Below are 23,524 nucleotides of genomic sequence, written 5' to 3' on the forward strand. Positions count from 1 at the left end.
GAAAAGCATCCCCACAGCATGATGCTGCCACCACCATGTTTCACAGTGGGGATGGTGTGTTTAGGGTGATGTGCAGTGTTAGTTTTCCGCCACACATAGCGTTTTGCATTTAGGCCAAAAACTTCAATTTTGGTCTCATCTGACCAGAGCACCTTCCTCCACATGTTTGCTGCGTCCCCCACATGGCTTGTGGCAAACTGCAAACGGGACTTCTTATGGCTTTTTTTCAACAATGGCTTTCTTCTTGCCACTCTTCCATAAAGGCCCGATTTGTGGAGTGCACGACTAATAGTTGTCCTGTGGACAGATTCTCCCACCTGAGCTGTGGATCTCTGCAGCTCCTCCAGAGTTACCATGGGCCTCTTGGCTGCTTCTCTGATCAATGCTCTCCTTGCCCGGCCTGTCAGTTTAGGTGGACGGCCATGTCTTGGTAGGTTTGCAGTTGTGCCATACTCTTTCCATTTTCGGATGATGGATTGAACAGTGCTCCGTGAGATGTTCAAAGCTTGGGATTTTTTTTAATAACCTAACCCTGCTTTAAACTTCTCCACAACTTTATCCCTGACCTGTCTGGTGTGTTCCTTGGGCTTCATGATGCTGTTTGTTCACTAATGTTCTCTAACAAACCTCTGAGGCCTTCACAGAACAGCTGTATTTATACTGAGATTAGATTACACACAAGTGGACTCTATTTACTAATTAGGTGACTTCTGAAGGCAATTGGTTGCACTGGATTTTATTTAGGGGTATCAAGAGTAAAGGGGGCTGAATACTTTTGAACGCCACACATTTCAGTTTTTTATTTGTAAAAAAATTTGAAAACCATGTATCATTTTCCTTCCACTTCACAATTCTGCGCCACTTTGTGTTGGTCTATCACATAAAATCCCAATAAAATACATTTACATTTGTGGTTGTAACGTGACAAAATGTGGAAAAGTTCAAGGGGTATGAATACTTTTGCAAGCCACTGTATATTCTGCTACAAGATTTAAAGGAGATCTGCTTGATCCTCATTCCGACTTTGTCCATTCCGACTGCTTTTAGCTTCCTGGAGGCTGTGCTTGGCACTGTCCTATCTCCAGTCTCCTCAAGCTAGTCTGCGTTAGATGCAACATTGCTCCCAGATTCCAAATGTTCAAGTGCGGAGGAGACTCCCACACTCCAGGTTCCTTGGAGCCGAGGTTGACTGGGCTCATCCCTCCCCTCGCAACGCTTGGCTGGAACGCCCTTTCATTTCCATGTTACCACTTCTGGTGCTGGTGCCGACTTTGTGGTCTTGCTTTGACATCAGATGAAGAGTAGCTGAAGATATGGCTGTCTGCCATATCCCTCGTTGTCAGAAGACTGCTTGGGCAAACTCTGTTGAAGTGGTTTGTCTCTTATTGCATCACTTGGCCTTATTACATATTATGCAGATGATGGTAGTGTACATATCCAGGTTTGACCCAGGTATAGCACACACTGAGTTGTCCACTGAGCAGCCATGACTTTCTTCGAACATGAAGCAGGAGGGGGGGTGAATGGCAACCTCCTTTTCATCCATTTTAGTATGACCTTGATCTATCATATCCTCATTCAGATCCTCAAGAGATTGTTGATTGTTAAGTTTGATGCAGTCCCTTGCTTCCACAACCTGGTGGAGAGGATTATGTGTGCTTTTGCAGCCCCATCCCTTTGTGCTGGTGAGGGTGCCAAATCTCTGCCTTCAGGACAAATAGTGGCAGGTTTTGAAGTAATTTTGGTCTGCACCAAAAGCAAGCTTTCCCTATGTTCTCCACCCACTTCCTGCAACTTAAAACATGCTTAATTTCTTACTTATCCCATTCTGATGAGCAGCCCTTGACCTAAAATGTCCATTCTGTTTCTCACCTCAATGACATTGCTTGACATGCGGAATATTTCTAGAACTTTCCCTTTATGATTTAGATACTGCATAAGCCTGCTGAGTTAGCAACTAAGACTGCTTTGGTCCAGGGAGAAGGAAATACTTGAGGGAGTGAGGGAATAGAATTCACTGGTTCTTCTTCAAAGTAATGCCAAGCTGAAACTAGCACCCAATTTCAACAAATACATAACCTTAAGCTACAATGATCCATCAACATATGCAAAATACTGCAATGTTCACATAAATGTTCACAGGTTAGACCCCACACAATCAGAATTCTAGTAAAGGGTCTTTGACCTGAACCATCAACACTTTTTTCTGCCACAGATTTATAACATCTGCAGTTTTTGTTTTTCATATTATAAACTTCACTCTCATGGGGCAGTATCTTTATCCAAAGTCAAAGTGTTTAATTGCCATATGTACTTACAATGAAACAATTCCATTCTTACTTGCAGCAGCATAGCAGGGTGTTAGCACAGTACAGATAGATAATAAACAATAAATAACAAATAAATGAATTAAACCTGGGAAGAAGTTATTCTTGAACCTGATGGTCATGGTTTTCAGACTTCTACATCTTCTTCCCGATGATAGAAGGAAAGCTTGGCCAGGGCGGTGTGGATCTTTGATGATACTGGCTACATTTGTTTGGCAGAGCTTCCTTTAGCTCCTTTAGAGTGGGTTGGTGGTGCGACCGACGTCGTAGCGGCCTCTGCAGTCCGTCTGTCTTTTTTTATTTTATTGTTCTGTTGAGTGTATAGTTTGTGGTGGGTTTTTGACTGTGTATGTGCGGGGGCAGGGGGGTGGGTGGGGGAAACTTTTAGATCTCTTCCCTGTACGGGGACCCGACCTTTTCCCTGTTGGATCTCCATTGCCGTTGGAGCAGCCTCCAACCGGAACGACAGCTCAAGTTACGGAGCCTGCGGAGCTGCGGACCTACTATCGTGGAGCTGGCCGGCTTCAGAGTGTGGAGAGCTGCGGTGGCGCGCGGCTGCGACCCGACTCCGGTGGATGGTGACACCGGGAGCTCGCGGGTCCACGGTGGGAGACTGCTTTGCGGGGCACTGGCAACGGCGACTTCTCCCGCTCGAATTGCGGGGTTGAGAGTTACCTGGAGCGGGGCCTTACATCGCCCGGCACGGCTTTAAATGGCCGCGGACTTGCTAGCGCCCGCCGGGGGCTCCGACATCGGGACATGGAGCAGGGCCTTACATCGCTCGGCGCGGCTTTAAGTGGCCGTGGGACTTGCTAGCACCCGCCGGGGGCTTTGATTTTTACTTCGGGAGAGGAATCGAGAGCAGGGGAGAGACAAGACTTTGCCTTCCATCACAGTGAGGAGGAGATTCACTGTGATGGATGTTTGTGTAAATTGTGTTGGTGTGTGTCTTGGTTCTTTTCTTGTATGACTGCAGAAACCAAATTTCGCTTGAACTTCATGTGAGGTTTAAATGACAAATAAACGGTATTGTATTGTATTGTATTGTATTGTATTGTATTGTATTGTATCTCCTTTAGTCCTGGGTGTTCAAGTTGCTGAACTAGGCCATAATGCAACCAATCTCTTCAACGCCAATAAAGGCAGGTTCCTTGGCTTTCCTCTTACCTTCTGATGCTGAGAGCAACACTGTTGCTCTGGCACCATTCAATCAGTCGATTGATTACCCTCCGATATTCATCATTACCCGTAATAAGTTTAGCAACTATGGTATCATTGGCGAATTTAAAGAAGGTATTGGAGCTGTCTGGCTACGTCCTGGGTATAAAGCAAGTAGAACAAAAAGACTGAACACACACTGAGATGTTCCTGTGCTGACGGTTAGAGGAGGAAGAGTTGTTGCCAATTTGTATTGATTGTGGTCTGTCAAGGGTTCAGTTGCATAAGGATGACAGTAGTCATAAACAGCCTCTCAAAGTACTTAATCACCATGGATATTAGTGCCACGGGTCGGTAATCATTGAGGTGGTCTTGGGCATCTTTAAAGCAAGTGGGAATCTTGGACCTTAGAAATGGAAGATTGAAGATGTCTGTAAAAACTCAAGCCAGAGGTGGCCTGGGCAGATTTTAAGAACGCAGCCAGGTACACCATCAGGTCACATGCTTTCTGAGGGTTTACCCTCTTTAAGGATCTTCTTATTGTGGCCTCAGTAACTGAGATTACAATACAATCGGGGTAATACTATGGGGGCCTGATCAGGCCATCAGTGTTCTCCCTTTCGAAGTAAGCTTGGAACGCATGAGCTCATCCGGGAGTGATGCCTTGTTGTTGTTTGAGCTGCCTGTTGGTTTTGCCTTAGAGGAAGTGATGGCATGCAAGCCTGCAACACTATTATTTCTAAGATTTCAAACATTATTCCACATTATACTTCCCCATTTTTCTGCATGTCTTCAATTTTCACTAAATTTTATGGCACCGAAGTTTATTGTTATTGTAAACACAAAGCAAAGACAATCGACGATCAAAACAATTATAAGAGTTGCAAGACTGAAAACATTTAAAGTCAAGACAAAATGCAAACCATCGTGTAAAATTATAACATTCGCACTATAAGTAAACATGATTCTTGCTCTGATTTTTGCTCATCAATGGTCCGTGATTGAATGAAACTGAAGATACAACTTCATCCCCCAAGTGGAAGAAGAATCCACCCACTTTGCTGAGCTGTATTAACCCGTCTTAGTTTATGGCAAGGATAGCAGGATAGGGTGAGGGGTGCAGGAAGATGTGGGTGCAGGAGTGGGATGGGTGGTTGTGGGAGGGAGGGGGTACGGGGAGAAGGAAGGGGATTTAGATGAAGGGATTCAAAGTAACATTAGCAAATTTGCAGATGACACAAAGCTGGGTGGCAGTGTGAACAGTGAGGAGGATGCTACGAGAATGCAGGGTGACTTGGACAGGTTGGGTGTGTGGGCAGATGCAGTTTAATGTGGATAAATGTGAGGTTATCCACTGGTGGCAAAAACAGGAAGGCTGATTATTATCTAAATGGTGTCACATTGGGAAAGGGGAAGTACAACGGGATCTGGGAATCCTTGTTCATCAGTCAATGAAAGTAAGCATGCAGGTACAGCAGGCAGTGAAGAAAACGAATGGCATGTTGGCCTTCATAACAAGAGGAGTTGAGTATAGGAGCAAGGAGGTCCTTCTGCAGTTGTATAGGGCCCTAGTGAGACCACAACTGGAGTATTGTGTGCAGTTTTGGTCCCCTAATTTGAGGAAGGACATTATTGCTATTGAGGGAGTGCAGCTTAGGTTTACAAGGTTAATTCCTGGGATGGTGGGACTGTCATATGCTGAGAGAATGGAGCAGCTGGGCTTGTACACTCTAGAGATTAGAAGGATGAGAGGAAATCTTATTGAAACATATATGATTATTAAGGGTTTGGACACGCCGGAGGCAGGAAACATGATCCTGATGTTGGGTGCGTCCAGAACCAGGGGTTTAAGAATAAGGGGTAAGCTAATTAGAACAAAGATGAGGAAACACTTTTTCACACAGAGAGTTGTGAGTTTGTGGAATTTTCTGCCTCAGGCGGTGGAGGCCGGTTCTCTGGATATTTTCAAGAGAGCTAGATTGGGCTCTCAAAGATAGGGGGATATGGGGAGAAGGCAGGAACGGATTACTGATTGTGGATGATCAGCCAAGATCACATTAGACAGTAGACAATAGGTGCAGTAGTAGTAGGCAATTGAATGGCGGTGCTGGCTCGAAGGGCCGAATGGCAACTCTTGCTCCTAATGTGGAGAAGCAGGGGGGATGGGGTGAAGGGGGGTGGTGGCATGGGGATGTGGGGTTGGGAAGGAGGGTGGGGCGGGAGGGGGAAGGTGGATGGGTGTAGGTGCGGAATGGGGAGGGGGCATTAGTGTTGGGGGGGGGGGAGGGGTGGAAGGGGATGGAGAGTGTGGGTGCAGAAGGTGGAGGGGTGGGTGCAGGAGGATGGGGGAGGGCGTGCAGGTGGGGTATGAGTGCGGGGAGAGACAGTAGGTGGGGATGGGGCTGCAGGAGGGGGGGAGCCACGTGAGGCGGCTCGCGCGGGTTCCATGCCCGGGGTCTCTGTTCGCTCGACCACTGGAACGTTGCCCGGGCCGCGTTGCCGTGGTTACCTGTAGCAAGGCCTGACCCCGCATCAGTGAGCGCAACATCCCGGCCGGCGACTGCGAGCAGCGGCTGTGGGCTCTAGGATCTTTGGCTGTGGGCACAAGGCACAAGGGACGGAACTCCGGACAAAAGTGCAACAAACTATTGATTCCGGAAAGCAACGTAGAACCAGTGACTAGGGTTCCGTCAGCAAACAGCTTCCCTTCCCCCTTGTCTTTACAAATTCAAACTCTCCACCTGCTGATTACCGAACCATACAAAAGTTGGCAACAAAGTGCTGGAGCAGCTCAGCGGGTCATGCAGCATCTCTGGAGAACATGGACAGGTGACCCACACATGTTGTCTTCTCCAGACCTGCTGCCTGACCCGCTGTCCCTTTGTGTCGACCAACATCTGCACTTCCTTGTTTCTACTTCCAAAGGGGAATGGATTGTACTGGAGTTTCCAGGATGGGATAATTCATCTCCTGCATACTAATTTAAACCACTAAAGCTAAAAAGTATGGTTGTTGATGCGCAGCTATAGGTGAAATGTGATACGATTATGATTCAACATTAGTTAATCACAATTGGAAATGTTTCATTTGTGGAGTTAACCTTTTGAGTTGAATGAAATTGGTTGACTGGATTAATTTACAAAACAATTAGACGTTATAATACAACAGTGGTGTATTACTGTTTGCCTATTTCCTTCGCTCCATAGATGCTGCCTCCCCTGCTGTGTTTCTCCAGCATTTTTGTCTACCAGTGGTGTAAATTGACTGGTCTTGATTTGTCTGATTGATGTTCAGTTAACCAAATGGCGTTATTTGTCTGTGAAGGGCTCATCTGGACCCAGGAAGGTCGTATGTAAGACTATTGCATATGCTAACAGGGCTCTCACTTCACTTTTTTTCCTTTTTGCCAGCCGGGTAACCTTGGCAGCTTTTTAGGTTGCCAAATGACAGTTTAGGTGGTCATTTAAGACGGCTTGCATGACGCATGCGATAATGTGCTCAGATGAAGTGCGTAGTTACCATTCGGAATTATGCTCAATGAAGCATTCACATATTTTATTTCTGCTTCAAATAAAGTCACAAAATTAAACATATTCACCAATCAAGACATGACATATACCACAATGACATGCAGCAAAAGTTATAATACAGTATCTCAACTCTTTTTACACATTGCAATTGCTATTACTAAAACTAAGATCTTGACCACTTTCTGTTTCATGATTTCTGAAAGAACGCCGCCACTTACGGCCGTCATTTTTGGCCACCTCGCTCAGAGTCCTCCTCTGCCGGATTGGACCAGAGGATTTTTCCCATAGATGAAAAATCAGAGAGTTATTAATGTTTAAAAAATATTCACCCTTCTCTCTGCTGCCCCCGCTGGCGGCAGGGGGGAAGGAATATAAAGCCCAGAAGTGTCGTGCCTCACTCAGTCTCTGCGAGATAGAGGAAGCAAGAGTGTCACGGCTCTCTGAGCTGCGAATAACACTGAACGCACGTCTACTCGACAGTGAGTCCCTTCGATGTGGTTGTAAAACGTTTGCCAAATAGTTTGTCTTGGTTTTAAAAAAAATGTTTTCAGAAAATGTATTGGTTGTAAAGTGATTGCCAAATTGTTTGTCTTGGCTTTTAAAATGGTTGCAACTGTTTTTGGATGGATACAGCGTGATTAAACATTTTATTAGATCAGGACTGTGTTTAATTGTAAAATTGACGCTTATTCCATGACTTCCGCTTAATGGCAAGATGGCGCCGATGACGTCATGTCCGGTTAGCAGAAAGATGGCGCTGAGTGCGTCATTTCCAGTTCGTGGCAAGATGGCGCTGACTCCACAAAGCACAGTGAAGTTGTCGTTGTATAATTTAAGAGAGCTTACTGCTCTGTCTATGGTGAGTGTGTTTGTTGGACGTTATTTAAAGCACATTTTTGCTTCAGCAGCAGCCTCTACAGGAGGCTTTAAACGTTTGAATCATTTGGTTTACACACTATGTTTACCATGTTCTGAAGTTACTTGGCATTTTAGTATTGGTTGTGAGTCTGTGTGTGTGTGAGAGTGTGTGTGTGAGAGTGTGTATATAGGGGGGTTGCACGTAAGGTCACCGGGTCAAAGGGCTTGACGCACGCAGCCGCTCAATCCATCTGGAGGACATCGCAGCTTCCGGTATATGTCGTTAATACATGAAACGCATACATTCCTAGCTGTTAAAACTGCCAAAATAGTGAATTTTTGCGCTGTGAATAATTGTTGGTTGGGGTAACCGTGAGAGCCATCTATCCTACTTCAGAATTCCAAAAGTGAAGAGAAATGAAGGTAAAGAGAAGCAAGAGCTGAAGGGACAACAACAGCTAAAGTGCTTGGCGAACATTGGCCGTGCAGATATCGAGATTGAAAATATTGGGAATTATCGCCTTTGCTCACTGCATTTCATCAACTGTAAGGCATTATTTGTGTTTTTTCTTGATTCCTTTCATATCTAAAAAGTTTCAGAAGTGATAAATCTGCCTGTAAAATTTTAAAATCGCCCATGGTTTTGAAGTGGGTTTTTACATCCAAAAAGAAAACGCTTCTGAAGCTAAATTTATCATTTAAAAAATCTCCAGACTTACGAATGGTGTGTGGAAAAGTACGTTTTCTATCATTATGCTATTGAGATGTATATTTTGGCAAATAATAAAATGTCCTGACAGCTTAAATACCCACTCCCTTTCAATAGGATATTGTCAATTTGCTGAGGTTGATTATGTCAAATTAACAGCTAACAATTATGCAATTCCTTGGTTTGCATCTGAGTAAAATGTAATTCAAAACCCATGTATGGTTTGCGATTTTATTCAAAGGCTGTTTGTAGGCAGGCTGCGCCTAGTCCGTACTGCGATGCATCGCAGGTGATGGTTACTGGCAAGTTAAGATTGAAGTATGCCAGTGTTGGTGCGCTGGCTAGCTGGAGCTTTAAAGTCTCAAAGGCTCTTTGGTGTTGTGGGAACCAGGTCCTTGTGGGTCAGTTGTGGAAGAGGGGCAGAAAGTTCACTGAGGTTTGGAATGAATTTGCCCAGATAGTTGGCCATGCCGAGAAATCGTTGCAAACTGGTAATGTCGGTTGGGACCGGCAGTTCATTGATGGCTGTGGTCTTTAACGGATCAGGTTTTAATCCATTGCTGATGAATATGTGACGGACGTAGGTGACTTCTGGAACCCTGAACTTGCATTTCAAAGAGTTGAGTTTCAGATTAATTTCTCTGGCACGGTTTAGTATTTTCTTCAGGTTGGCATCATGCTCGGCCACGTCACGGCCGTATACTAAGATATCGTCAACAATGATGGCACATGGATATTCTGAAAATAGTTGATCCATTGCTCGTTGAAAGACTTCGCTGGCAGAGTTGATACCAAATGGTATCCTTAAAAACCTGTAGCGGCCGAATAGTGTGGCAAAAGTTGTTAGAGCAGACGATGCTCGGTCCAGTGGTATTTGCCAGAAAGTGTTTTCGGCATCAAGGACTGAGAACATCGTTCCATTGCCAATCTGTTCCGCTATGTCCTCAGTGGTTCTCATCGGATAGTGCTGTCGTTTAATTGCTGTATTTAAATCTTTAGGATTGATGCAGATCCGTAACCCTTTGTCATTTTTGCTGGTTACGACCATAGTGGAAACCCAGTCAGAGGGTTCGCTGACCTCAGCAATGACTCCGATGGAGATCATGCGCTTAAGTTCGATGTGTATTCTCTCCCGCATGCGATGAGGGACGCGGTGAGGTGCGCGAACTATTGGGGTGACTGCATGATCCACAGTGATCTTGTATATCGTAGGCAGTTTGCCAAGTTTGTTGTCAAACAAGCCCTTGTGGTTGGATAGCATCTGCTGTGTTGGTTCCTCTGTCAAACAGAGTTCGTGGACAGCACACCCGAAATAAGCCAGACCTAGGTCGTGGCATGCGTTGATGCCAAGCAGGGTTTCTGAGTTTGGTTGGACAATGTAAAAAACCAGGTTGTTAGTCTGCTCATTGACAGTGCATTTTAAGTCAGTTTTACCCAACGGGCGAAGAATCTCCCCCCCATAAGCATGTAGGGTGGAAGTCTTTTTTCATGAGTTCAGTGGTTCTTATCTTATTGAACTCTTTGAGTGAAATTAGGTTTACTCTGGCACCAGTGTCGACTTTGGCATTCAAAGCCTTTTTGTTTATTATCATGGTCACAGCAGGATCCATCAGCTTGCCCGGGGAACGCAGGTTTAGGGAAAGTACGGTAGAGTCGATGTCTGTGTTATCGGAATCATTCCCGTGGGAAACATCGTCTTGTTCTTGGGAATCAAAATCAGACGGCTCTTGTTGAATCAGGTGCAGATCAGTGTTCCCACGTGATCGACAACATGTAGCAAAGTAGTTGAGTTTCTTGCATTTGTGACAAACTTTCCCATGGGCTACGCAGAACTGGCGCCCCCTAGTGGAAATAATTGCAGTTTGTTCATCTCGTGACAGACATATTTGGATCTTTGCGGATGCATTTAAAAACTTCTGCGGAGAATAGCTAGCTATATTAACGTTATGTTGCTGGTGAGGACTGGTGGGGTCAAAATCAGCCAGTGGGGCCACAGTTTCTGTCATTCGACATGCATGAATGGCTTGCTCTAAAGTCAGTTCAGCGTTCCGAAGCAGTTCAACTCTTAGCTTGCGGTCGCTCATTCCTCCCACAATTTTATCGCGCATGAGCTCATTAGTCAACTCACCGAAGCAGCACCGTGTACTCATGTGTCGTAGATCGCTGATAAATCGCTCAACTGGCTCATCAGCCTGTTGCTGTCGGGCAAAAAATCGTTTTCTCTCGAGTATATGGTTCGAGGGCAGGTCGCACAGTTCTCTAAATTTCCTTAGTAGAACTGTCGGATTGTCGATAGTCTCAGCTGGCACCAATACCAGACCATCAGCGTTGAGGTGTGCAGGGGCGAATTCAAAGGCATCCACACGTATCATTGCTTCCAGATCGTCGGGGTTGTTTCAATGAACGATGCGGCTATAGTGAGCATAATCTCGCTCAAACATTCGCCAGCGCTCGACTATATCAGAATCAAACACAAGCGGGCTTGACTTTCGACAGGAGTTAGCCATGTCGTCAAAATCACTCACAATTAAAAACTGATAAACAAAATTAAAATCGCGTTAAACAGACGAAGGTTAGACCCGATTTTCTGACACCATGTGAATACCTTAGTCCCACACAGGTTGAAGCACAAGCATCTTTATTGTCTAGTTCATCATCATATAAGCAGTACATCACACATTCAGTCTCCTGCAGCTACTGGCAGACAGCAGGCGAGTACTTACACTATAATCATACATTTAGGCGGAGTTATAATTACTAAGCATTCTGATTGGCTAACATGCAATAGCCAATCTACAGAGCTCTTAAAGATAGTGGAGTCAGGGGATATGGGGAGAAGGCAGGAACTACTGATTGTGGATGATCAGCCATGATCACAATGAATGCCAGTGCTGGCCCGAAGGGCTGAATGGCCTGCTCCTGCACCTATTGTCATAGCAGTCTTGAAGGGTATCATTTGCTTCCTTGAATCAACACGACATGACCTTCTCCATCAGTTCCTCCCACTTCAGATTTAGCAAAGTGAGGCTGCATGATGAGTGGAATGCATTTTTGATGGTCGAGGGTTTTTGGGCCTTTGGTTGGACAGATGTACCAATAGTATTCTGGTATTACGTTGACCTGATTGCCGTCCCAGCCTCTAAACAAGGCCTAGGGCCATGACATGGTCGACATTTCATTGCGCGATATTCCAGCTCCGGGGATCAGGAAGTCGCCAGAACTGCCACATCTGAACACCACGCGGAGTTAATTAGAGACTCCTTAATCCTTAACCTTGGCTGATCCATCCGTTTTTGTGAGAAACCCTCGGGTTGAATGGCACAATCAGTAAATTTGATGTAAATGGCCTAATGGGCGATCCGTATATGTACAGGTTGGAATGTAAATCAGATCTGTACTGACTAGTACTGGGGCTCCACAATGAGGGATCGTTGACTAGAGTGTCGAATGATAATCACCAAAGGTCAATAGGAAAACATAGTTAGGTGCTATCTGAGCAATGATTTCGAAGACCAGAAAAACTGGCGGGACAAGAAATGCGGGAAAAAAAGAGAGAAGGCAGGAACTATATTATTATATTAGTATTACAGCTCCTGATGGGGCACGGTTTTTGGCTGTCAGGAACAGCTGCTAGTGTGTGCGCACTTGCATTTGTGTCATACAGGTGGGATAAGTGATAGAAATGTTTCATGTCAGGTTGCCAGGTTCAGTGGAGAGTGATATACAGTTTATGTGAAATTACACCTGAAGGTTTTTTATTCCTTGCACGAGAGTCTATGTTTTGAAAGTGTCTGCAATGTCAATCACTCTTATGCTGGGGGCTGGGAGCTGTCAGTTCTTTGTAATCCTGCAAAATATCAGAATTGTTCATTTATGCATGTGTATATTTATCTTTGAGATCATTGTTTTGTTCTAGTTTTGATTGTATTAAAATGTACGATGTTCCTTAAAGTTGGCAAACCTTTGAACTTTTAACGTTATGGGTTTGTATTTTTAAATGGTATGAAGAGGTGTGGTTTACCTGAATTGTTTGATTTCTTTCAGTTTCTACACTGAGTCGGAAGGAATTTTGAACTGTAGACTAAAGGTTAAAGTCTCAATTTTCAGACATGGGTATATTTTCTTTTATCTGAAGAAATTCTGCCAGCTGCAGTGAATCAGAGATAAAGTGTTCCACTGCAGTTAAAATTCATTTATGGAGACACAAGGAACTGCAGAGGCTAGAATCTTGAGCAAAACACAGTACTCACTCACTAGGCACTCACTAGGTCAGGCAGTATCTGCGGTATCCGGTACAAAGTCGGTTAAGGCTATTACAATGGTGTTTTCAATCATTTATAGCCATGATCACATTGAATGGCGGTGCTGGCTCGAAGGGCCGAATGGCCTACTCCTGCACCTATTGTCTATTATCTTTGCTCCATCCACTCTAAATCAAAATTAATGATAAGGTTTAGTTTCAGTTTGAGCATCATTTAAGTCCAACATTCAGTGAGTGATTATGAGAGCTAGTATTTTGTATTGACTTCTCCCTTTTTTGCACGTTAGAATAAAATATGTGATTGATTAAAGCTGTAAGCTATAGTTTTAACTGTTACATTCCATTTTGGATTCTCAAGCATTGTTAAATAATTTACTGTACTGTCAAACTCCATTGCTTGAAATGCTGAATAAGTGGATGGAGATTTGGCCTTTGCACTGACAGTTCTTTGTTCTGCATACCAGAGAACGATGCTTTAATTGGGGAAATAGAGACACTGGGATGCTGCAATGGGAGTGCAGGTGTGATTGGTTGTGAAGGAGAAAACAAGTTGTGGCACATGCTGAAGTAGTATTGAGCAAAGATAACCATATAACCATATAACAATTACAGCACGGAAACAGGCCATCTCGGCCCTACAAGTCCATGCCGAACAAATTTTTTTCCCCTTAGTCCCACCTGCCTGCACTCGTACCATAACCCTCCATTCCCTTCTCATCCATATGCCTATCCAATTTATTTTTAAATGATACCAATGAACCTACCAATGAAGATCTCGGGTATACACAGCTGCTGCCCAACAGCATTTCATAGAATTACTAGACTAAGTGGGACCCGTTGGGTCCCAGTCATACGGGAGGCCTGGTCCCCCAACGCAACCCATTCACCAACACAATATTCCACCACTCACCTGTTCCCCCAACGCAACCCGTTCCCCCAAAGCAATATTCCACCACTCACCTATAGCCCCGAACTGTGGAGGTAGGGGAGGAAGAGAAGAGGGTGGGGGCAGGTGGGTGTGTGGCAGGGGTGGTGTGGGGTGGGCGGGGAGGCGTGTATGTGTTGCGTCTCTTGTTGCGTTCTTCAGGTAGTGGCTGTCGGGGGCTGGTGGGGAAGGGGGGAGCATCCTGCCTCTGGGGGAAGGGGACGGCTTCAGACGGGGCCTGTCGGAGGCCAGTGGGGGCAAAGAGAGAGATAGAGAGAGGGGCAGAGAGAGAGGGCGACCTGAGATGGATCCGAGCGACCTGAAAGACCCGAGCCCGACCTAAGCCGAGACCGGACCGAGCCGAGACCAGACTGAGCCGATAGCTCCAGTCCAGGGGCCGACCTGCTCGTTCTTTCTGCGTGAATAAATGGGGGAGGGAGGGGGAGAGGGGTTGGGGGGTGACGTCACTTGCAGCGCGTGGAACACAGCATGCAGCAGACCCATTGTGACGTCATCAGCGAAAGATAGTCGTTTTTAAATTTAAGGTTTTGTCAGATTTTTGAACATTTTCATTAATAACTCGAGAAATAAAGCATGACATTTTCAGATAAGGTGATTTTGGACTCCAGGGGATCTCTACCGAATATGTAAAAATTTTACCATTACCGAGTTGTTTTTTCATGAAGATGTGATTACACACAAACACACAAATAAATACACATCCAAGATCAGAGTTTTATAAGTATAGAGATATAGATAGTGCGAGCGAAAGGGTGATAACTTTGATTCATCATAATCCCATGTGGACAGTGATTTTGAAGCTTGTCACCGTGGTGCAGCTGCTGCCTCACAGCGCCAGAAACCCGGGTTCGATCCTAGCCTCAGGTGCTGTCTGTGTGGACTTTTCACATTCTTTCTGTGAATGCATGGGTTTCCTTTGTGTGCTCCAGTTTCCTCCCACATCCCAAAGACGTGCAGATTTGTAAGTTTATTGACCTCTGTAAAATTGACACTAATGGGTAGGTAGTGGATGAGAAAATGTAGAACAAGGGTGAACGGGTGTGGAAGGGTGAGCCAAAGGGCCTGTTTCAATGCTGTATCTAACCTAAACTAAATTGTAAGGATACCTAACTGATCAATTATAGTTATCAATGAGACTGCCTGAAAGGATATTTACAGAGGGAGGGAGGAGATGTAGAACCCCTGAAAGACATGATTTGGAAAGATATTTGAAATCCCAAGCAATATTGCCCCATGTATGAAAGAAGAAAATGGTAAGACATGGTGATTGAGACGTGCTCCAAGCGGAAGGACTGTACAAGAGCACAAAAGGACGCAAGAAAATAGCAGCCCTTTACCCGTCCATGATCATTGCTGATCTACCCCAGACCTCCCTGGTACCAGATTCCTTAATTCCCCAACCTTCCATATGATTATCTACCTCCACTTGGAATACTTTTGATGATCTAATCACCACAGCTCTCTGGAGCAAAGAATTTCAGAGAATCGACAGTCACTGTGAAAAACAATTCTGCCTGTCAGTTTTAAATGATCAGCCTGTTATCTTGAAACAGTGTCCTCTTATTCAGGACTGTCTTTGGAGTGAAAACATCTTGACATCTACTCAATCACTCAATCTGTATCTATATCCCATTGTCAAATCACCAAATCTCCAATGCAAAAAGTTTTTCGATCAATAGAGATACAGATATCTCACTAGAGATAAGAGGCCAGTGAAACAAAGTGTGTGTGTGAATAATAAAGGATAAGTGATATGGAAATATTGGTCATAGATCCAATCTACTAATGTACATTGAGGGGGACCAAAGGGCTCCCATAATCCTTAATAATCATGAGAAGATTTTTGGAAAGGAGCTTTGAATTCTTCCTGACAGCAACTTGGAGGATTGCCAAGACTGCATTTACTACTTCAGGAAAGGAACTGGCTGATTCAATGTGAAGGGATAACCTGGCAGGAGACATTTACAAGGTTGTAAATTTGAACAATTCATCAGGATTTGATCCACAATAATGCTTTGACTACTGTAATACACATGTAACAACCTTTGGAGGAGTTATGAGAGGGGCGATAATGTATAAATATTGAATAATTAATAATGACTGGACTCTCCCGAGATAAATGACCCAGTGGGATGACAAAATGAGACAAATAGTCTCTGCAGATGTTGAACACAGAATACGTGCCAGAGAAATGTAGTTTTGAAATAACTGCTTTGTCAAGTGGCCTCTGGTGGGATGTAAACAGAATGAAAGCTGAGCTACTCAATAGTGACCAGAGGCAGGGGTCTTCACAACATAAGATAATTAAGCAGGGAGTGGGATAAGCTGAGGGAGTGGGATAAGCATAGTCTGTCCATCCAAATGTAGTTTTTGTTATTTTTTGTTGGGGTGTGTGTGTGGAGGGGAGGAGGGGGGAAACTTTTTAAAATCTCTCCCTGGGAACCCGACCTTTCTCGTCGGGTTTCCGTCTGCCAAAGTATAAAGAAAGCCAATCAGAGAAGTATGTAGATTATACCGCCTTGTGGAGATGAATGGAGGGAGACCGCTTTTCAGGGCTCTCGCAACGGCGACTTCTCGAGCGCACGCCAGGGGCTCTAACAGCAAGACCCGGTGTGTCGACCTCGCACTAAATCGCCATCGCCAGCCGGGGGCTTTGACTTTGACATCGGGGGGGGAGAGTGCAGTGGAGGAGATAAGTTTTATTAGGCCTTCCACACAGCGGTAAAATATTATGCCTTTGAGATGAATGGTCCTCACGGAGTTGCGGGGTTTGAAGAGCTCCTGGATGCGGGGGCGCCAGGGGCTCTAACGGCTTGGAATAACAGCACCACCCGGCGTGGATTTCGCTAGCCACCACCCGGCGTGGCTTTAATGGCCGTGGGACAATCGCCATCGCCAGCCGGGGGCTTTGACTTTGACATCGGGGGGGGAGAGTGCAGTGGAGAGATAAGTTTATTAGGCCTTCCATCACAGCGATGTGATGGATGTTTATGTAAATCTGTTCTGTGTGACTTTTATTCTGCAACAGTCTTTACCAAACATGATAATACTCCATCAGGTTACACCATAATCCATTTTTGATGTTTCCAAACAAATCACAAAACATTTCCTCGCCCGACATACATGGCCATGTTGTTTAAGTGGTATAGTGGAGAGTGGGGCACCGGCATGATTTCTTTCATGACAATCTCTTGTGCAGATTGAAGCAGATGCTTATGAAGGCATAAGTTGATGTGCATCATAACAAACCTCTTAAAGCACTTCATCACAATGGACCCAAGTGCCACTGGTCAATACTCATTGTGGCATTTAACCTTGCTCTTCTTGGGCACATATTATTCATGTCCATTTAAAGCAGGTGGGGACTTTGGACATGGTTGAAAATGTCCATGAAAACATGGGTCTTAGCTTTTAAGAAAGCAGCTGAGAATACCATTTGGGCCAGGTGCTTTCAGAAGGTTCATCCTCACAAAGGATCTTCTGAAATCAGCCTCAGAGACCAAGACCACAGTGCTATCGAGGATCTGGGGGGGTCGTACATCATTGTTCTCCCTTTCACAGTGAGTAGTCAGCATGGAGCACAAACAGCAGTAAAACCACGGTAATGGATGTTTCTGCAGGGTTATACTACCTCAGGACCACAGATAGGACAATCGCACGGAAAATTGAAAACATTGACTTCATTTTCAAATGAACTGACATCTGATTTGTATTTGAACATAACTTTAGCTTGCCTACTGAATAATGAGCCCTGGGTGGGATCCAGTGCCCTGTGTGGGATCCAGTGCCCTGTGTGCTCAGACTGATAGAACGATGTGGTGGCACTAATATCCACATATCTTCTCTCATATCAATGGAAATATCAAAAGTTGTAACTCTTGCCAAGACTGCACCAATTAAAAGGATAAAATAGTAACCTAAATTGCAACAGCAGATTGAACTGAAGGAAGTAACATATCCCAATTAGCACACTACTTCAAATCCATAGATGGGACAACTGAAATATTTAGAAACTAAAATTATTGAACACAACTTAAACCAATGGAAAAGAAAGAACGAGTACTGGAAAAACATTGAGGGAATGGACACGTAGCATTGCAGGTTGGGACCCTTCATCAGAAGCATTGTCACTTTTGACAAAATATTATATATCCACTAGTGCACTGTGGTGTCATATGTACAGTGCATTCAGAAAGCATTCAGACCGTCACTTTTTCCACATTTTGTTACGTTACAGCCTTATTTTTATATCGATTAAATTCTTTTTTTTATCATCGATCTACACGCAATACCCCAGAATGAAGAAGCGAAAACAGGTGTTTAAAATTTTTGGCAAAGTAATTAGAAAGAAATAACTGAAATATCACATTTACATGAGTATTCAGACCCTTTGCTATGACACTCAAAATTGAGCGTGGGTTCACCGTTTCCATTGATTATCCTTGAGATGTTTCTGCAACTTGATTGGAGTCCACCAGTGGTAAATTAAATTGATTGGACATGATTTGCAAAGGCACACACCTGTCTATATTAAGGTCCCATAGTGGACGGTGCTTGTCAGAGCAGAAACCAAGCAATGAAGACAAAGGAATTGTCCCTGGACCTCAGAGACAGGATTGTGTCGAGACACAGATCTGGGGAAAGGTATAAAACTATTTCTGCAGATCCCAAAGAGAACGGTGGCATTCTTAATGGGAGAACTTTGGAACCACCAGGACTCTTCATAGAGCTGGCCGCCCGGCCAAACTGAGCAATCGGGGGGAGAAGGCCCTTGGTCTGGGACGTGATCAAGAACCCTATGGTCACTCTGACAGAGCTTTGGAGATGGGAGAACCTTCCAGAAGGACAACTATATCTGCAGCACTCCACCAATCAGGCCTTTATGGTAGAATGGCCAGACGGAAGCCACTCCTCAGTAAAATGCACATGACAGCCTGCTTGGAGTTTGCCAAAAGGCATGAGAAACAAGATTCTGTGGTCTAGGGAAACCAAGATTGAACTATTTGGCCTGAATGGAGGAAACCAGGCACCGCTCATCACCTGGCCAATACCATACCTACGGTGAAGCATGGTGGTGGCAGCATCATGTTGTGGGGATATTATTCAGCGGCAGGAACTGGGAGACTAGTCAGGATCGAGGGAAAGATGAACAGAGCAAAGTACAGATAGATCCTTGATGAAAACCTGCTCCAGAGCGTTCTGGACCTCAGACTGGGGCAGACATTCACCTTCCAACAGGACGACAACCCTAAGCACACAGCCAAGACAATGTAGGATTGGCTTTGTGACAAGTCTGTGAATGTCCTTGAGTAGCCCAGCCACTGCTCAGACTTGAACCCGATCGAACATCTCTGGAGGGACCTGAAAATAGGTGTCCATCGACACACCCCATCCAACCTGACGGAGCTTGAGAGGATCTGCAGAGAAGAATGGGAGAAATTACCCAAATACAGGTGTGCCAAGCTTGTAGCATCATACACAAGAAGACAAGAGGCTGTAATCATTGACAAAGGTACCTCAACAAAGTACTGAGTAAAGGGTCTGAATACTTACATAAATGTGATATTTCAGTTATTTCTTTTTCATTACTTTGCAAAACTTCCTAAACACCTGTTTTTGCTTTTTTATTATGGGGCATTGTGTGGAGATTGATGATAAAAAAAATGAATGTAATCTATTTTATAATAAAGTTGTGACGCAACAAAATGTGGAAAAAATGAAGGGGACTGAATATTTTCTGAATGTGCTGTATCCTGCTCTGAACTAAATCGCATTTTTCCTAGTTTGATGTCTAGGTTGCAGGCAGGGAAATGCAGTTTGATCCTTGTGTGTTAAGGATAGAGGCTTAGCCGGTTAGACAGTTCGCAATGTAAATCTTCATGCAGTATTTACATGCCTCAATTCGACAAACATAACGCATTAACCTTTGCTGTAGGAGGAACTCACCTCACCTACCTAAATCCACCAACTGCACTAATTAAAATAAATCTGTAATAACTTGTTAATTTGCTAATTAGAAATTTAGTTGGGTCAAGAACTCTATGTTTTGCAGAAAGTAAAGCACGTCTAAAATAGAGATGCAGGGAGGCCCTTTCTGTGGAAGGATTGGAAGCAATACTGGCAATTTTGCTAGGCTTTTCAGATGTCACATGAAGAGGCCGTATTACAGAAAAGGCAAAAGGATGGAAGAAAATTGAACCAGAGGATTTATCCACCATGAATATTCAGAGAATGTGAGGATTTTTAAGCATTAACTATTTTAAATGGATAATGTGTCCGATCACATTATTATAAATATATGAAGGCATGTCTAATTCTAACCAATTTTTCTCCCATCATCCTACAATAATATTAGCTCCTTAATGGGTCTTGGTTCCATTGATCTATTAAACAAATGGCACCAAGCATGCCTTTAGTTTAAATACATTGGCTGCTTTTCAGTCCATTGCATTGAATTAAACCAAAATATTGAGGGGAGCATTGTGAGCTTTTGATACCAGCAATAAGTGTTAGAGCATGTAGTAAAACAAATTAGTATCCTTCATTTCACACCCAATACAATTTGTAGCCAGATCACAACTTGCCTTCAAATAGCATCAAATTAACACACATATCCATTTGGAATCCTTGGATTTTAACAATCTATAGAAACCCAGTTGTTGACATCATTTAACAGGCTGGAGACCAAATCTCTTGCTGTCTAGCACAATAGCATTACAATTAGCTTGTGGGGAAAATGTCATAGAATCGATAGAGACTCATAGCAACATTTTATTTGGCATGCATTTTAAAAGAACATTCAAAACCAATATTTTTACAGCAGTTTATTCCATCAAAAATACAATCTACTTCACTTAGCTTTTGTTTCTACAACTGTTTCAACAATATGATTAGTAGGTTTAGGAGTTTGGACAACAATGATAATATTAAGAACAAAACAAATGTATTTTTCTGAAGCGTACCTCCGAATATACCACACAGTGCATAATGCAAAATAAAACTAACATTAGGAAATATTTTAATTAACTCTTTAATCTACAGTTTGCCCATACAAAATGTTTCATTTACTCGAGAATGAAGGGTCATCTAGACATCTATTAGTCCAAGGAATTCCCCCTTGTCAAACACTTTGGCAAAAATAGTTTATTCATATTAACCGTTACCAAAATATCACAGTGCATTTGTACACAAATTGTGTGTACCAATATTTGGGTATGGATTTATGGTTGAAGCATCAAGGGGAAAGCAGCGGCTAGATTTTTCTCAGTTGATTGGGTTATTAATTAAAAAAAGTCCAGCAAATTAATATTCACTCCATTGTCTCAAGGATTTGCTAGTTGTTGGTGGAAAATTAATAGTTGCAGACGTAATGGAAGATAATTCCCACCTCTTCTCCCAACCAGACCATACATCTTTTGCCAATGCCAAATGTGAGACTTGGACATAATTGGAAAATGAAAGAGTTACAGTGCTAGAAAGAAAAAAGGTTGAGACTTGCAATTCAACCATGTTTTCTCACCTTGTTAGTATAATTTTCAAAATGTGGGGCAAGACAAGAACTCATTAAAATCAGTTTTTGCAGCAAACTGAATTTTTGGGCAAGATATTCAAATCTATTAAAAATAAAATTAAGTTATTGGAGAAAGGAATAGGTTTTCCCCCATGAACAAATCTGGAAGCAGCAGCAGCAGCAGCAGCAATATTCACATTTCTATAAATTAGATATTGCAAAGATTTTTGCATAAGCTCTATAAATTAAAGAGTTAAATCAACCATTTACTATTTATTTATTCTCAAACTGAAAATGTCTCTTTTGTGGTCCTGATTAGTTTAAAAATCAAGAAATCCACAATTACAATAATTATTAATACAGGCAATCAAAGATATTTAAGATAAATAGATCAATGTTTCAAAGTAAAATGGAATTTTGATACTTGGGTTAAGGAATTAAATTTCCATGTACTTAGAGCAAAAATGTATATTAAATATTTCAGGCCTACATTAAAGCAAGTTTCCTGTGCTCTTTTAAATCAAAATGTACAGAATGTCACAATTGGAAACTGCACTTTAAACAAATCCTTAATATTTATGACAAAGCATGCATCTTAACACTGAACTGAAAGGTTTTCTCCATAGTTAGAACCAGTCGCTAGATAAATAATCACTGAACTCCAATACAGGTAGTCTTCAAATTAATGTGCTAAACTCGTGGTGAATATTTTGGATTTCTTGGCATTTCTGTAAATGACTTTAACTCATAAGGAATTCCAGCATCCACTTCACTTGATTTTCGGGAAAACAGCAGCCTAATATCACTGTGCAAGTAGATTTTTCCAGACTTTGAACTTTGAAACCTACGCATTCAGATAAAATATAGAATTAGGTGAATATCTGCATATTTTTTTCAAATATCATTTCTTTTTAAATAATGCAGTCATGTCAGAGTAAATTTCAAATGCAGTCTATTCTAGTATCAAGTCAATCAATTTGTAATTGAATATGATTCATCACATCAGCCAAATGATCAAATTTACCTCCCCTTCCACTCCATTTGCTACGACAAAATTCCATTGATATTTTCTGCACATAATACAAATGAACATTTATAATATTTAACCCAAGACAACGAATATCAGAATCATTTCTCATCAGGCAGCCATCATAGTTGGCTCCAATCTTCACATATAATACATTTATATATTCTGTTAGAAGAAAAGAACATTATAGGCAATAGATATGGTAGAGAGTCAGATTTATTTTCCTGAGGTGGAAATGTTAAAGACTGGAGGGTATCGCTTTAAGGTGAGAGGGACAACGTTTAAAGGAGACGTGTCGGTGCCTGTAATGCGTTGCCAGGAGCTGTGGCCTAGAATAATTTTGGATAGGCATATGGATATGCAAGAAGTGGAGGGATATGGATCACGTGCAGGAGATTAGTTTAACATGGCATCACATTCAACACGGACATTGTGGGCTGAACGGTCTATTCCTGTGCTGTACCGTTCTATTCAAAATAATTATTAAAAGTCGGACAATAATATTTCTTCCCTCCCATGGGGATGCTCAAAACCAACTACTTGCTCTGACGGTGAGTCTAGCTAAATCAGTCAAGCATTTGAATTTAGGACCCTGTTGAAATTAAATTATCAAAACATACCAATAAAAAAAGATTGAGAAGGAAACAGCCTCGCTGCACCACTAAAAAGCTATGTCAAATAATAGGATGTTTTCTGAGGGATAAGATATACATCCATTTGGAAAAGCAGGGTTGGTTAGGGATAGTCAGTATAGTTTTATGATTGGAAATTATGTTTCACAAATCTTTGTGTTTTTTTGAAGAAGCAGGAAGTTTGATGAGGCAGGGCCATTCACGTAGTCCACATGGAAATCAGCAAGGCCTTTGATGAGGTTCTGCATGGTATGCTGCTCTGGGAGGTTAAATTGCATCGAATCCGGAGAGCTAGCTAACTGGATACATAATTGGATTCACAGTAAGCAGAGGGCGATTGTGGAAGGTTGTTTTTGGACAAGAGCCCTGTGACTAGCGCTGTGCCTCCAGGATCGGTGCTGTGTCCAATGCTGTTGGTCATCTATATATAAACAATTTGGTTCAGAATGTACAAGGCAAGATTAGTAGGTTTGCAGATGACATTAACATAAGTGGTGTCGTAGATAGTGAAGATGGTTATCAAGAATTACAGTGGGATGAAAGATAGGAGCTTCAACTGGAGCATA

The 23,524-nt window shown here is 43.0% G+C and overlaps 2 protein-coding genes across 15 annotated transcripts in view; both read right to left on the bottom strand.

The window, feature by feature from the left end:
* The window catches only part of stoml2 (stomatin (EPB72)-like 2), a 35,958-nt gene extending 29,812 nt beyond the window's left edge, over positions 1-6,146 (bottom strand). The window contains exon 1 of the mRNA XM_055633429.1: positions 5,995-6,146. Coding sequence (XP_055489404.1) covers positions 5,995-6,033 — 39 coding nt within the window. The 5' untranslated portion in view covers positions 6,034-6,146. The remainder of the gene's footprint in view (positions 1-5,994) is intronic.
* A 14,401-nt stretch (positions 6,147-20,547) lies between these two features.
* Positions 20,548-23,524, bottom strand: part of LOC129696036 (atos homolog protein B) — a 106,219-nt gene continuing 103,242 nt past the window's right edge. For all 14 annotated transcript variants that reach the window (XM_055633466.1, XM_055633509.1, XM_055633464.1 and 11 more), the window contains one exon: positions 20,548-22,143. In XM_055633466.1, the coding sequence (XP_055489441.1) occupies positions 21,990-22,143 (154 nt within the window). In that variant the 3' untranslated portion in view covers positions 20,548-21,989. The remainder of the gene's footprint in view (positions 22,144-23,524) is intronic.

Source organism: Leucoraja erinacea, chromosome 1 (assembly GCF_028641065.1).
Source record: "Leucoraja erinacea ecotype New England chromosome 1, Leri_hhj_1, whole genome shotgun sequence".
NCBI classification, from domain to species: Eukaryota; Metazoa; Chordata; class Chondrichthyes; order Rajiformes; family Rajidae; genus Leucoraja; species Leucoraja erinaceus.